General features: G+C 44.6%; 1 protein-coding gene across 1 annotated transcript in view; it reads right to left on the bottom strand.

Annotated features, from left to right (window-relative positions):
- The window catches only part of CEP350 (centrosomal protein 350), a 1,602,561-nt gene that overhangs the window by 791,006 nt on the left and 795,673 nt on the right, over positions 1 to 15,882 (bottom strand). The window contains exons 18-19 of the mRNA XM_085601771.1: positions 13,721 to 13,831; positions 6,813 to 6,953 (exon numbers count right to left, since the gene is read on the bottom strand). Coding sequence (XP_085457897.1) covers positions 6,813 to 6,953; positions 13,721 to 13,831 — 252 coding nt within the window. The remainder of the gene's footprint in view (positions 1 to 6,812; positions 6,954 to 13,720; positions 13,832 to 15,882) is intronic.

Here is a 15,882-nt window from a genome sequence, read left to right on the forward strand (position 1 = left end):
CTCCATGATTGAGTTTCTCAAATCCTGCCTGCCCTCCCTTCTTTGTTACCATAAAACTTCTAACCTGTAAATATTTAAAAAAGTGTCTTGAGGCTAATCCATATTTTCGTTGAATCTTAGAAAACTGCATAATCCCCTGCACATCCAGAATGTCACCAATCTTATTTATTCCCTTCCTCCCCCATTCTTTAAACACAGAGTCAGAAAAAATATCTTGAGGTAAGGAGGGGTTCTCTCCCATTCTAGTATACCAGTTATATCTCCCAAGGCCGAATTTCTTCGTAAAGGCTTTCCAAATACTAAATGCTGCCATGATCGTCTTAAACCTAGTCCTTTTAAAGTAACTCGAGTCCATCTGCTTCAGGCATACGTTCTCTGCTTCTGATCCTAAAGCTAACCCATATATTGCAATTGTGCTAAGGACCCCTTCTCCTTCTGTTTCTGCACCCCCAATTAGGCCTGTCATATACTGCAGGGCTGCTGCCCAATAATAAAGCTTTAGGTCAGGTAGCGCCCATCCCCCCCTATGTCGTGGCAGCGCCATGAACCTCAATGCTCTCCTCGTCTTGCCCTTGGCCCAGATGAATCTGTTTATCATGTTCTCTAGAATTTTAAACCATTTATCCTCAAAGATTAGGGGAATTGCCATGAATATATATAAAAATGTTGGGAGGACCATCATTTTAATGATGTTTGTGCGACCCATAATGGAGAGGTGTAAATTCTGTAACATATCCAAGTCTTTCCTCACCTTAACAATTATTGGAACTATGTTTTTTTCAACTAAAGTCTCTAAGGCAGAGGTAATAGTTACCCCTAAATAGACACCTGAATCCACCACTCTCTGATCCAGACACTGCACATAATGGTTCTTTATTATTTGCGTTTTGGAGGTGTTCAGCGCATATCCCGATATCCGTCCAAATTTCAAAGCCTCGATCTCAACCTGCTCTATTGCCTCTGCTGGATTTGGTGTTATAACCGCAACGTCATCGGCATATGCTAATATCTTGCACTGTCCCAAGCACGTAATTAGTGGATCAATTCTTTCGTTCATCTCAAACCTACGTATTAGCGGATCCATATACATCGCAAACAATAGCGGTGAGCAGGGACAGCCCTGTCTTGTTCCCCGTTTTATTTTCACTGGAGGGGTGGAGCCTGCATTTACTTTAATAGAAGCTACCGGAGCTATATACAGAGCCTGCAGTGCCCTGACATATCCCTCCCTAAGCCCTGCTCTCTTTAAGGTATGCCACAAATAGTCCCAGGAGACCCGATCGAAAGCTTTTTCTGCATCTAAAAGCATTACCGCAATCGGTTCTCCTGAAACTTCACCAACATCGAGTAGTGTAATAACCTTCCGTATATGATGGGTAGTGCCCCTACCGGGTATAAAGCCGTGTTGGTTGTTGCTAACAAGGGTGTGTATTATACTAGCGAATCTAGTAGCTAATACCTTTGAATAGATCTTCATATCCGCATTCATTAAGGTTATCGGCCTATATGAGCCTGGTTCGGTAGGTGGTTTCCCTTTCTTTAAAATTATAACGATATCCGCCCCTCCCCATGATGTCGGTATGGAAATTCCTACCTGCGCCTGCTGTAATGTGGCCAAAAAATCTATACTGATCTCATTCCAAAATACCTTATAAAATTCAATCGGAATTTGATCCGGTCCTGCTGCTTTGCCAGAGGGTAGATTCTGTGTAGCAGCTTTAATTTCTATTATATCTAAAGGTGTCTCTAACATCTCAGCGTCCTCCTCACTTAGTGTTGTTACTGGTATCTCCCGTAGATATGAATTGATTGCCTCCTCTTCTTTACCATATTGCTCATCATATAGGGTAGCGTAAAACTGCCTGAATACTTCGCGAATCTCCTCTGTATCTATATGTAGCGTGCCCCTATTGTCTCTAATTTCCCCTGTAGCCACCTTCTGCCTGGTACGAATGGCAAGTGTACGTCCCACTGTCTCACTAAACTCGTGACATCTCTCTTTGTTTGCTAAATATAACTTAGCAGCCCTAGTTGCCACGCTCTCTTCTGCCTCCAATTTTGCCTTAGCAACCTTGATAAGGACTTGCTCAGGCGAAATCCCAAGCAAAATACATTGCTCTAACTCCTCCTCAGCCTCAAGCAGTGCCCTGGTTACTTCTAGGTTCCTCAGCCGCTCTTGTTTTCTTTTATAAGTGCTATAACTGAGGGTCTCCCCCCGGGCTCCTGCCTTGAAGGCGTCCCAAACCATACCTGTCGCCGCAGTCCCCCTATTGATCTCAAAAAAGATCTTTATCCATTGTGACATATGTTGAATATACTGTTCATCGCTTAGTAGCCCTCTTTCAAACGTCCATACCCTCTCCTTCCGTGTAGCAGCTATTGTAGCAAAATTTAAAATCAGCGGGTTATGATCGGAGAATACTCTAGGAAGTCTTTCAATTTCTAAGCTAGGGATCAGAGAATTGGTTGCAAAATAATAATCCAGCCTTACACAGGTCCTGTGCGGAGCGGAGTAATATGTGAACCCCATATCACCCGGTCTCAAGCTCCCCCATACATCTGTTAAAACATTGTTTTTTAAAAGGCTAAATAGCGCTTTACACACTCTTTTTTTCCTGCCTTTATATCCCCCTTGGGGACCAAGCCCTAACCCGTTTGCCCCATTGATATTAAAATCCCCGGCTAAGATAACACAGGGAGCCCAGGTGGCTAACTCCAAATCCAAGTATTCAAATATCTCTGGGTCGTCGTCAGTTGATCCATAAACAGTCCCCAGGGTAATCCACTTCCCATTGAGTAGGCACGCAACCAATGCCCACCTGCCCCACTGATCTTCTAGCTTTTTCCTTGTAATTACATCCTTTTTCCTGGAAAGAATAGCCACTCCTCTATTTTTTGCCCCCTGCTTAGAGTATGCCAATACCTGGAAGCCTAGCTGGTCCAGAAGATACCCTTGTGTCCCCATTATGTGTGTTTCTTGCAATAGCACAAAATCCACATTCATACTTTTTAATGCCAGTGAAACTGTCTGCCTTTTCCGATAGTCATTTAATCCACATACATTCCACGTGACAAATCGAGTACCCATTAACCTACATCTAGTATTTGTCCCAGCCAGTGAATCCTACTAATTTTTCGATCATTCCCCCATTTAAGTATTTGTCTGTTTTTCCTGTTCTTACATGATTTCATGCCTTCTGTCTCTAGCCATCCTTCTTCCCTCACTATTGTACCCATACATTCTCTCAGTGTGTCTTGCCCTGTACCCGTACCCCCCCACCCCCTCCCCAGAGATCCCACCCTTAGAGCCCTCCCCCCCCCCCCCTTACTGGCAAATAGGTCAATCCTGACCTATGCGTGTCCGCCGGTTCGCAGTTTGCCACCCCCCCCCCCCCCCCTCTCCTTTTTTTTTTTTTTAAAATGCCGGTATTGCTGCTGATTTAGTCTAAACTTCTAGATCATTATTTATTAACGTATCAGGCATTAATCTCGACTTACTATGCTCTTTGGTTATATTTCATTTCCTCTTGCTAACTACCGGGCCCCCTTGCCCATTAGAGACTTTTAGTTCATTAAGGTACTCCGGTGCTTTTACTTCCGAGTGGAACACCTTAAATTGACTACTTAGCCCTATTTTCAATCGGGATGGGAACATCAGGTAGGCTTCGCACCCTAGGCTATGAAACGGTGTAATGAGCTGTCTCATCCGCCACCTCCTTTCAACAGTGGCATGACAAAAGTCAGGCCGGACAAAAAAGGTTATATCTCTGTAAGTGCGCTTGGCCACGGGTTTTGCTTTGCTCATAATCTCCTCCCTTAATAGAAAATTCCCCACATATAGCAAGATCGCCCTTGGTTTAGCTGCCATGTTCCCCCTCTTCTGATATAAGGGAAAACGATGGGCATGTTAGATTTCTTTTTCCCAATCCCATTTAGTTAACTCAGGAAGCCCCCCTCTGAGCAAATCAATCACAAACGATCGGATATCTTGTCCTTCCTCCACCCCCAACAGTCTGATGTTATTCCGTCTTTGCCTGTTCTCAAACTCTTCAAGTTTACATAAGACGTCCGTTGTAATTTTTTCCTGTTCAAGCCTAGTGTCTCTCCATTTAGCGACCTCATCTTCCAGCTTTCCTGTTCTTTCTTCTACCTCCACAACCCTGCCTACCATGAACTGCATCTTTTTATTCGCCTGCCTGGCCCTTCGGCTTTCAATCCTCGCTTCGCCCTGCATCTGTTTCAATGTTGTAAATAGGAGGTCGAGACTGGGATTCTGTGGTTGAGCTTGAGCTTGTGGTTGAGGCATGTATGGCTGTACCGGGCATTGAGATTTGTTTCCTTCCCCCTCCTGGTATGTCTGTGAGGTAGCAGAATAATCCCAGTCCAATTTCTTCGCAACCTCCGCTTGTGAGAAGCTTTGCGCTTGTTTTACTCTATTACGTGATCTTTTCTTCGCGCTTTTTAATTTTCTTTGCGGGCAAACCCTGTTCACTGTATTGTCATCTGGCTCTGAAGTATCTGACCCGAGCTCTGAGTCTTCCATGTAGCTTTCTGAGGAATATGAGCGCAGACCTATATCGGAGCCTAGATCTGAAACTGAATCGTCTTCGTCATCCTCCCCCTCCTCATCCTCCTCATCATTAACTGAAAAAAAACAATCATCGCTCGGGGACCCAGGATTAAAAGTGTTAGTGTTTACTTCTAACGCCATACCTCTCTTTGAAGAAGGGAGTATATTATTACAGTTTGACTCCAAATAAGTTCTCGAGGCTTGGGAGTCTCTTGCTATAGCCTGCTCTGTTGTCGTACCACCTTTTCTCTTCAACTGAGGTAACGAGCAGCTGACCCTCTCATTCATCGAATCCGCGGTTATCTCGATGCCGTTATCTGTAGTAGCGTTTTTGCTAGCATCTCCGCTATCCGGTGCGTGCATGTGCCCTCCCTCATCTTTTCCGGTGGTTACTCCTACCTTACAGATTGTCGGGGGCTGCTGCCCATCCTGGCACTCCTGACCCTCCCAGTCCTCTGCTTGTTGCGCATCTCGAGACGCTGTGAGGCTTTGCGTGCATCCCGCGTTTGCCCAACCGCTTGGCTCCACGTCCAGAATCTGAGCCACGGTACTCTGCACAGTGCCCTGCGCACTCCGCGCCTCCAGCCGCTCCGCACTCCTGATCAATATCGTTCCTTGGGTGCATGCGCTTTCAGCTATATCAGGAACATTTGTATGTGGCTTCTGTAACCCCAGCATCGGTGTCGGCGTTACAACCGGCGTGGAAGCGAAGGACTCCAACAAGGTAGGTTGGCGTAAGGATGCTTCCTTCCCTGTATTGTCATCCCCTTGTCGTGCCTTATTCACCTTTCTCGCAGGGAGCCCCTTTTCTTTATTCTTATCTTTGTCTTTATCCTTCTTCTCTCTTATCTCAGTGTTTTCATTATTCTTTCCTTCTTCCGCAGCTTTCTTTGGTGCTTTCTCTGCTGCTCTCCTAATTTGAGCCTTAATTTGAGCTTTTGCCCTTAAATTCGTTGCTGGTACATCTAAATCACTGGGCACCGCTTCTTCTTTTTTAGACTGCCCCTTCTGTTCCTTTGGAGCCTTCTGAATTTTTGGTGCCATACTTTGCATCAAGCCGTCCCAGTGTTTCCTAACCGTCAAAGCGGTTAATATTATAGCCTTTAGTAGTTTTGTATAACTTCTCTCTGAGCCGTAGAGCTGTAGTTTGCCTCGCCAAAAACAATTAGTAAATGTCATCATCCTTAGACAATTTCGTTGCCATATTGTAATCGTCTTCTAAAAACCTCTGTATCCAGCAAGCTCACATAGGCAGCAGCATTCATCGATCTTCTTCAGAGAGAGGGGAGAGTGCGACTGCTCCCTACGACCTGTCGGCGGCCATCTTGCTTCAGTTCAAAGCAGTTCTGCAAGTTTTCTTAGATTTTACTTCTGATGAGGAATGAAAGTCCCAGCTACACAGTTTGACATTGAGGGCCTCAAAGAAATTTCGGCATTGTTACTATTTTGAACTAACCTTTCCTCACCCCAATGGAAGGCATACTAGGTGCAACCAAAAAGAAGCTTCTTCTGCTGATTTCAACAAAAGTGTCTTCATCTCAATGTTGTGTTAGACCTCAAACGAGAAAGGGATAAGGAAAATGTGCTTTGGATAGTTACCATGACAGTGAATACAAAAGATATTTAAAAGAGGCAATATGAGACTGAGTGGTCTGTCACCCGTTCCACTTTCCCTAGCCTAAGAAAGCCCAGGCTTCCCAGCAGACAAACACAAACTCAGTCCTACTTAATTTTGTGAGACATATCTACTGATAGAAGGTTAATGTCTGTTTGGAAGATGAGTATCCATGATGGATGGATTTCACTTAGGCACCTGGCATCAAGGTATAGTTAGACCAGATTTGCAGAAAGGACCGAACAGTTTTTCATAATGAACAGTCCTTTTCAAGATCCCCTTCTTCCTCAATCAGTCTCCTGCAAAATGTTTTAGTGTAAACCTAACCTTTCTATCTTTCTGCGAGGAAAATTAAGGATCTGATCTTAGAACTAGCAAATGAAGGAAACGGTGTGTACTGCTGACCTCATAAAACTCCTAAGGGGCCCAGTGGCAGAACATAAGGAAATAAATACTGAATTAATATTTGCAAGCAGTGGTTGAACAAAGACCAGTGAGTTCTTGAAACACAGCAGACCCCATAAAAAGCATACAGTTACAAAGCTCAATACCATTCAGAGTCCACACTAGGTAAGTTAACTCATGCGGCATGGTGCATTCACTCAGTTCTTTTTTTTCACACCTCACCTCTCTAATCTGTCGAGCGACATCTATATTTAGCCTGGCTGCTTCCACCTGCTGCTCAGCTATCTTCGAGGTAGTGATTTGAAGGTGTTCTGCAGTCTCAAGTCGGGACTGAACCAGCTGCTGTACAACATCAGCATGAGTCTGTTGGCAACAGGGAAAAGCACAAAATATAAATTTCTCTTGTTAGAGCATTTTTGCCCCTCAAAGCCCATCCACACTCATTGAGATGTCTGCTCAAATGAAGTTGGAACAAATGTATTGACTTGAGAAAGGGAACCTGTTGGGGTGGCTCTTAATGGCCTACAACAATCAACATACTAAGCATCAGTGTTGTGATCAAACTCAATAGGCAGTGACCAAATCATGTTAATGGGCTCCTCTAAAATTACATCATGGAAAGAAAGCGAAAATGCAAAAGGGATACCATCAAACCCGATGCACCACCTACCACAGGTGCAAAAGTATTGGGTCTTACAAAATTTGATCACGTATCATTCACTCAGGCCACTCTAGCTTGGCTGTCTATCACAAAAACAGTGTAGCGTAGCTTTCTGGCTGAGTAATTCAGCTCGTACAAACAAAGCTTTCATAGGGTGCTCAAATAGGTTTTCTATGTATTCTGAACACAAAAAGCTTCTTTATTGCAGTAACTCTCATATTAGTTCTCTATTATTACAAGTGTGTGAATCAACCACAACAAAATGACAAGACAATGGTGCTTCTCAAAATGCTTAAAACAAAACATGTACATTCTCTATTTATGGACGTGCTATTAGTTCTTATTTAAGAACTAAAACCTCAATGGAATAAGCAAATGAAAATGAATGGAAAGTGGGAAGAAAATGGAAACGCTTGCTATCACCTGTAACTTGATGTCCAGAAAAGGTTTTTTTGATATCTAGAAGCATCCCACAGACTTGATATATCACAAGCCTGTACATTTTATGGGGCTCCTTTGCCGTTCATCCGTCATCTACAACATATGCAGATAATGCATTTTACCTTGCTGCCATTGAAGGCCAGCTGAAAATCTGCAATTCTCTAGTTACACATTTTGTCTTTATGGGACCAATATAAGAACCATGCACCATTTGTGTACACGGAAAGAGGACCGAATGCCAGAGGGAACCTGCTATAAAAAGCATTCATTCTGACAAGCATTCAGCCCATAGACTTCTGTGGACAGCAGAAGTCAGAGCTATAACTAACAACATATGTAGCAAAGGTTGTAGCAAAGGTTCTACATTCACTCTACAAATAACAAGACCTCTATTCAGTTAGGCCTTATACAATAGGTTTTAGGATGACTCGTCTCAGAAGTTCCACCCACAGGAACCAGCCTCGCAAACCTCTTGGGGTGCCACTAACATCTGTATATTCTCCAGTTCAGTGAATTCTGGCCTGTGCCCACTAGGGGTGAAACTTGAAGAAAAAAAAAAGAAACAACACACACACACACCCTCACACACACCTCCCTCCTTAGTGGATCACAACCTCCTTATTCCCATCACAATACCTCCCCTCAGATCCCAATGGGAGCGGTGTTCTTCTCAATAACACAAACCTTTTGATTGTTAAGGGGACACCACATCAATTTAGAAGCAAAGGCAATTGGATTTGTCATGCGGTTACCCACAATAATACATCAGGCACGCCTACTGGCTTTGGTAGGATCACCACATTGACACATTAATAACCATATGTTAAAAATTCGCAATGTTATCACTAGAATCAGTAATCACATTTAAATGCCATCATTATGTAAATATATGCATTACAATGTTTAACGAAACTTATTGTCAGCAGCTTATATTCAATATAGCATTTAAAATAAGCATAAGTGTTTGTGTCTTTCTTGAACCACTTTCAACCATACTGAATACAGCCATGGAAGCAACCAATAGAGATTTCTGCACTCCCAAACTGTAGAGCAAATGCTCCAGCCCAGACTGCTAGAAAAACATTGGATAGCTTCCCAAAGTTCCGTTTTCTGAGGGCGGGGAGAGCTACGGTTACTTTGGAGGAAGGTAGCCAAGTTGGACTGCTAGGCTTCAGCAGCCCCCAAAACACTTTCTGGTCAAGCTGGTGGTGGCCCTGCCATCCATGGGGGTACCACAGAAGCGAGATAATTGGGCAGGGCATTAGGAAGGCACTCCCTCTCCGGAGCTGTGAATATCTAAGTAGTGGCTCCTGCCGCGTCCTGTTCCATTGCATGTGACTGGGCACAATCCTTTTTAGGTCTCGCCTAGCGTCGCAGCGCATGCGCTTCTCGCTTGAGAGATCTATTGTCGTCGGTTTTGCTTCGGAAGTGGGGTGGAAGCTCCACCCATGATTTTGATTGGCGAGCATCAAACGCTCACTTTTCATTGCAAGGGAGGCTTGTTTGTTCCCTCCCTGTCTCCTGTTTGCCTCGCCCACCCGGGATGGAGATTCTGCACGCGCACGGCGTCTCTTTTGCTCGCAGCGTTTCAGACATTGTATCAGTCCAGTCATGATACAGTTTTAGTTGGTGTAGTACTGTGCGTGAGGCACAACGCGCACATGGCGATCTTTCATTCTCCTTTTTTTTTTAAATTTTATGTGCGAAGTGCGTGCTTTCACTTTCATTTTTCTTTTGCTCGCGTACGGCGCATACCGTCTTGTCTGCTCTCTATCTGCCTTCTGACCCCCATCCCTGTCATAACCAACTCCGTGTCTTTCCACATCCCAGCGCTCCTTTTCTCCCCCTTCCTTGACCCAGCTCGCTTTCTTTTTAAAAAAAAAAAAAAAACTATTTTTATTAGTACAAACAAAAAGCAAAAACACACCTTTCGTCATTACATATCACATCTGTGCAATACCTTTGTTGGCACATTGGTTATTCCTGACATTTATTAAGGCTCCAGCTCGCTTTCTTAGCCTTCCTCCTGTTCGGTGTCCCCTCTCCCCCCGTCTCCAGTCGCTTCATCCCCCCACCTCTCCCCGCTCCCCTTTCCTCTGACCTCTCTTCATTTGAGCCGCTGGAGCAGAAATTCATTAGCAGCCGCCCTGGGAATACCTGGGCTTACGAGAATGGGTTAAAGAGCTGTTTGGGTACAGCGAAACACACTGAATTTTTCATGTCGGAGAAGGAATATTTGGAGGCGACCAGCCTCCGGTGCCAGCGTCCTCCAGTCCTCGGCTGCCTCTTCTGCCCCCGACAATCGATAAGGACGCCCTCTGCCTGAATACCGGGAGCTTGTACTTTTATTGTGCGCACAAACAAATAAACTATGTATATTGAGGACGTTCATCCTCTGGGCGATCGGTGGACAGGACGAGCTGTGGGGACCGAGAGAGGGCCCAGGATGGTGAAGCCCAGGTGGGAGAGGGGTGTCAGCATCTGTGACAAACGCCTTATACAGATGGGCCTTGTGGTTCTTACAAGTCGCTCGGACCCCTCTTCAGTGAGGGTATCGCTGCAGCAGGCCGCGACTAGCCCAAAGATGGGAGTCCTGAGCCATTGCAATACCAACACATAAAAAGTGCTCATTTATAAAGCAGTGAGTAAGTGAGACGAGCCAAGAAACAACGAAACAGATCGAAGGTGTTCATTGGAAACAAACACAATAATAAATGTTATTAACTTGACCACCCAACCCCACCCCTAAATAATTTGGTCTACATCAATGCCTGGAAGAGAAACATTTGCCCTTATTTATTTTAATTACAACCCTTTTTGAGGCACTGCTCACATACGATTCCTTCTCTCTCTTTCTCTCCCTCTGCGTCTGTCTCTTTCTCTCCCTGTCTCTCTTTTCCCATCTCTCTGCCTCCCCCTTACCCTCCCCTTCTATCCTGTCTCCGTCGCTTTTTCTCTCGGATACACAAACACAGGAACTCGGTGTATCTTTGTTATGTTCTCTCTTAACTATCTTTCTCTCTAACACACACACACACACACACACACACACACACACACACACACACACACACACACACACACACACACACACACACACACACACACACACACATCCTCACTCTCACTTTGTCTTTTTCTCTCTGACACATACTCTGTCTTTTCTTTATCTCCTTGTTACAAGCACTCGATTTTTCACACTCTTGCTTTTTCTCACTGACACACACTCCTGTTCTCTCTCTGAAACGCAGTCTCTCTAATTCTCTCTGCCCCTTTCTCCTTTACTCCCCTCTATTTTTCTGTCTCGCTCTCTTTCTGTACTTACCTGTTGTCCCACTGAGTTGGAAAGCCTTCTGTGTACTCAGCAGCTTTTCAGAAATATGGGGATGCGGGAGGGAGCGAAATAAAAAGACACTGCATATTTTTAGATTTTTAGGTTTACATGGAAAGGAACATTAGTGAATGTGCTCACACCCTTGCATATATTTGTTAAATCTTAACAGCGCATGTATTTGTTCATACATTACCAGAACATACCTCTTCCTGAACACGCGATTTTTGAATGCCTAGTGTAGTATGAATTTGTCTGTTTCCGGTCTATAACAAGTATTTGCAATGAAATAGGTCTCACATTTTAGAAACTTTGACCTACTGCTATTATAAATGGCAATGCCTTTAATATTGCAGTTAAAAAAAAAAGGCACTGTTATTTAAAATGCCAATAGCTCAAAATCTCGCAATTTGCGAGACCTATTGCATTGCAAATGCTTGTTATTCCCCTTTTGGGTTTCAGGCCTTGGGGGTGCTGGTTCACCTGGGACACCCCATTGTATTCTCAGTTGGGGCAGAGCAGGCAGCCCATTCACGCGCTGCCTAGCCAGCACTGCTGGTTACAGATATGGGAGCCGGCATCCTCATTCTCTCTGCCAGCTCCATGGGGGCAGAGTGTGTTAATTGTGGCGGCTGCAACACTTCCTCAGAGACGGGCAGGAGTAAGCACAGCAATACTGCGGTAGCTGCACTGCACTCCCCCCCCCCCCCCCCCTTATTTCTCTCCTCAAGTCAATAGTAAATGAGGTCCCTGGTCCTAGCAGATTTCTGGGGAGGGGGCCTCTAAACACGCCCCCTCCGAGGGCATTAAACATTTATGAAATTTTCACCGATCCTTGAGCCCTAGCCTACACAGGGGATTTCTTTGGAACTTGCGGTGCAGCCTGTGTGCTCAACTCTGGGTCAAAGTTCAATTCTGTTCCTCGTGCATATCCCAGGCCCTGTTGGGCTGATTTTGCTGATCTTGGATTCATTTTGCTCCTTGAGGCGAGCCCTAACCACCTGGAGCAGTTTCAGCAGACCACAGGCTTCTAAAAGGGTATACTCTATGGGGAGCTGGTTTCATGAATCCCTGCCCCAGTTTTCCTCGTTTGACTACCTCTTGGTGTTTCTCTAATCATCCTGGGCACCAGAAATCCAGGTCTTTGCCCAACTGGCCCTCAGAGGGAAAGCCTCACTGGCACTGGGGAGACCCCCTAGTCCTGGGGTCAGCTGCAGACAGAGTCCTTAGGACATCAGGGGGCTTGTTCTTCCAGCCATCCATGATGTTAATGCCTTCCAAGTAAAGGGTCTAGCTCCCTGTCTCTCCCTTGTGTGTGGATTTGTACATATAGGTGGAAAGTTCTAGATGCCAGGCACCCCTAGACAATCCTAGGATGCCACATCATCCCTCCACCCTGGTCCCAAACCTCCTGCACAGCTTCTGGGACAATTCAATATGGCACCATCAAGCAGAGGAGTGTATGTGCACAGCTCCTCTGAGGCCTTCAGCTCCACCCCTAGCTAACATCAATGCCAGGGACTTTCCCACCAAAACTTCAAAGGGGAACCCCCTCCTGTGCAGGATCCAACTGCATGGGCTTCCTCGTTTGCTCAGTGGCTCTGGTAGGCCCCAACGCCAGTGCTGGGTGTTAGCTAACTACAAGATGCAGATTTTCCTTCCCAACCCTTCCTCTTCAGGAAGTGAGTGAAGCACTGCTAACTGCTCCTTTTAAATGTGATGCTTTTATTCCCTCTTTTGGGGAAGAAGAGTAATTAAATTGGTCCAGCAGGATGGAGTGAAACTCACCCACAGGCAAGGTCCAAAAACCGGGTGGTCAAAAAGCGAAAAATCTGGGAGGACTAAGTGGGCAGAACCCATTTTGCTACCTTAAGTTTACTACTTTCAGTATTTACAACCTCTAAGCAAAAACTTACAAGAAAAAACATGTAAGTTACATTTCTCCACCCACCGAGTAAAACAATCTGCTTACTATTGTGAAGGTGGGTAACATCCCCCTAAACCCCTCTTACTCCTCCCGAAACCCATCCCATTTTGCTGTAGGTCTGCCCCTTTTGCCACCCACTTCCGTGTCATTCCCACATTTACTACTAAAATCTATGTGTGTAGAGCTCCGCACATATTAAGTATAGCAAAAAGTTACATTTTGTAGTACGCTCTGTAGTACATTTTAAAGTACTTCAAACGTACTACGAAGTGCAGTCTGAGAATCAGGTCCTTAGTGTTCTGGGGTCCCTGCAAACAGAAGGGCATTATTATTTTTAATGTTTATGATTATCAATAAGGATCATAAGATGCAGAACTACAGCTATCTTCACAGTCCCGGTTCACAGGGTCCTGCCATACTGTCTTTAGAAATGGGCACAGAGAATCAGCTAAAAGGGTTACCCAATTTCTTCCTATGGTATGCTCTCTTAGCTCTAAGAAAAAAAATATACAAAAAAGTTTGAGCTGTCCTCTCTCATACACCAGAATATTCTGCCAGTGTCAATGACAGACCGAGAAGGAATAAGGTAAAACAAGTATTTTCATACATTCACATTGAGACACTACTTTTACATATACGGTCCCCATTACTAAATGGCAGCATACACTCCAACCCCATTCCAAACACTGATTGAACCCTGCCATTCTAGAAGCTGTCCTATACTCCAGCATCTGTACCTTCGTGCTGAGGAAGAAATTACCCATTATTACCTGTGCACTCTTCTGCTTTGACTCATCCAGCTGCTGCTGGGTCACATGTGCCTCCTGCTCTGCCTTGATTTTTAAGAGCGCCAGGTCCCGCTCATGCCGCTGCTGCTGAGCCTGCCAAAGAACCAAGAAGACATTAATGCTGCGGGTGTGAGAACACAAAGAGGCTCGGAATCAAGCGAGGCCGGAAAAGTAATTAACAGGATGCCCTTAAATCCCAGAAGAGAGTCTGGCTACCCGACCGTAACATTAGCTTTGCTGTATGGCTGTCTGGTTTCACAAAAGCATAGGTCTGCATCCAAGCTTTGCATGGGTTTGTTATAGAGTAATGCAACTAAGTTACTTGCCATTCATATTTTTCTAGCACTGCTAGTGTAGCAAAGCATGGTTAACAATCCTGTTTCAGAAGAAAAGTCTTCAGGATAATTACTGGAAACAGAAGAGCAACCCAATCCATCGAAATCTAATGGCACTTTTTTTTGCTTTCATTTGCAAACAAAAGAACATCAACCTATCAGGTGATATAGAAAGGCACAATATGTTTACTCTCTTTCAGGAGAGATCTGAAATACTTGTGTTGATCTGTCCCAGCTTGATAATGTCATTAAAAGTCAGCTATTTAGTCTTTACACTTCTGATGTAAAAGAAAAAACTGCAAATCCTTTTTTGACATCACCAGCCTCACATACTGCATGATGCAGGACAGGTATTTAGATACCCTACTGTATTTCAATTACAAAACTAAGGGTGGTACATGTTCTTAAATGCAATAACCAATGGTGCCTTAAATTTGTCAATTTGTTGGCTATTTGTTCTAGTTTGTTTCCAGCTCAATGTTAGCCACACAGAACCGGTACAAACTATGATTTTTAAGTAGGCAGGCGACTAGGAAAACTTGGCTGGCCCAAAGGTCTAAAGTAAGCATAACGCTTTTAATGGTATTTCACTTTTCTAAATAGCATGAACGGTAGTGTCAAAACTTAGATGGCTTTCTGTTACTCTCCCTGGACAGCAAGTATTACAAATAGGTACACATCTCTTCTATAACATGGGTTCTTCCTTGATCAAACATTAAGGGTAGATGATACGTGGGTAGATGATACGTGGAGAAGTGTGGCTCAATGGTTAGTGCGGCAGACCCTGATGCAGAGGTCTGGCCCGGGACCAGGGTTCAATTCCCGCCTCGGCGGCTCTTGGATTCAATTTCCCCGGACCTGATAATTCTCGCCTCGGTGCCTATTCTAATCATGGGTCCCACTGTGCAACTCTGAGCAATAGCTTGCTTAATCTCCACAACGGCCCCCACAGCGCTAGGATGCCTGGCTTCACCTTGGGGGTGCCCAGGAGTGGACATCTCACAGGAAAACCAGGAAGGGTTCCACAGCGGTATGAATACAGTGCTACGAGACCTCTGGGTAGAAGTGCGCTATATAAGTACAAATACATTTACATGATAAAGCAATCAATTTAAAGAAGAAATGAGTTACTTACCTGTAACTCCAGTGCTCCAGCATTGGCATCTGTCATAGATTAACATGCTTGAAACAATCACTGTCGTAAGGCTGGGAATTCCTGGTTCTTCTGAAATGCCATTAAACAGTGGTTAAATGGCAATAGACTTCAACCTCACTTGAAACAACAGCCAGTGAGATGGAAGAGTTGTCCTCTCTCTAACCCCCCCTCCCCCCCAAGCCATCCTAGCTCAGATTTCATAGCACTAGAATGAAGGATAGTAAGAACAGTGCTTAGTGAGACTCCGATTTGGGTTGTGGGAGGGTTACATGTGAAACAATGAAAGATACCAACGCTGGAGAACTGGACTTAAAGGTGAGTAATGAGTTTTGGCTCCTGCATTTGGTATTTCATAGATTCATAAATTTGAATCACAGTAGTAAGCAGCAATAGAAACATTTGAACACGCAAGCTCATGTTAAATGAAAACAGTTGCAAAGTACTGCTTGCCCACTAACAAATCTGCTGCTGTGTTTTAGTCCGGACAGTAGCGCTTGGTGAACATGTGTCTGCTTTACCATGTAGCAGTTCGGCAAATGTCCAGAAGTAGAACCCATGTGCAGAGTGCAGCCGTCGCCAACATGCTTATGGTGGAATGCGCCATCAACCTACTTTTTAGGGGATCCTTGGCTTATGTGTTAGCATATATATGA

Source organism: Triturus cristatus, chromosome 4_2 (genome assembly GCF_964204655.1).
Source record: "Triturus cristatus chromosome 4_2, aTriCri1.1, whole genome shotgun sequence".
NCBI classification, from domain to species: Eukaryota; Metazoa; Chordata; class Amphibia; order Caudata; family Salamandridae; genus Triturus; species Triturus cristatus.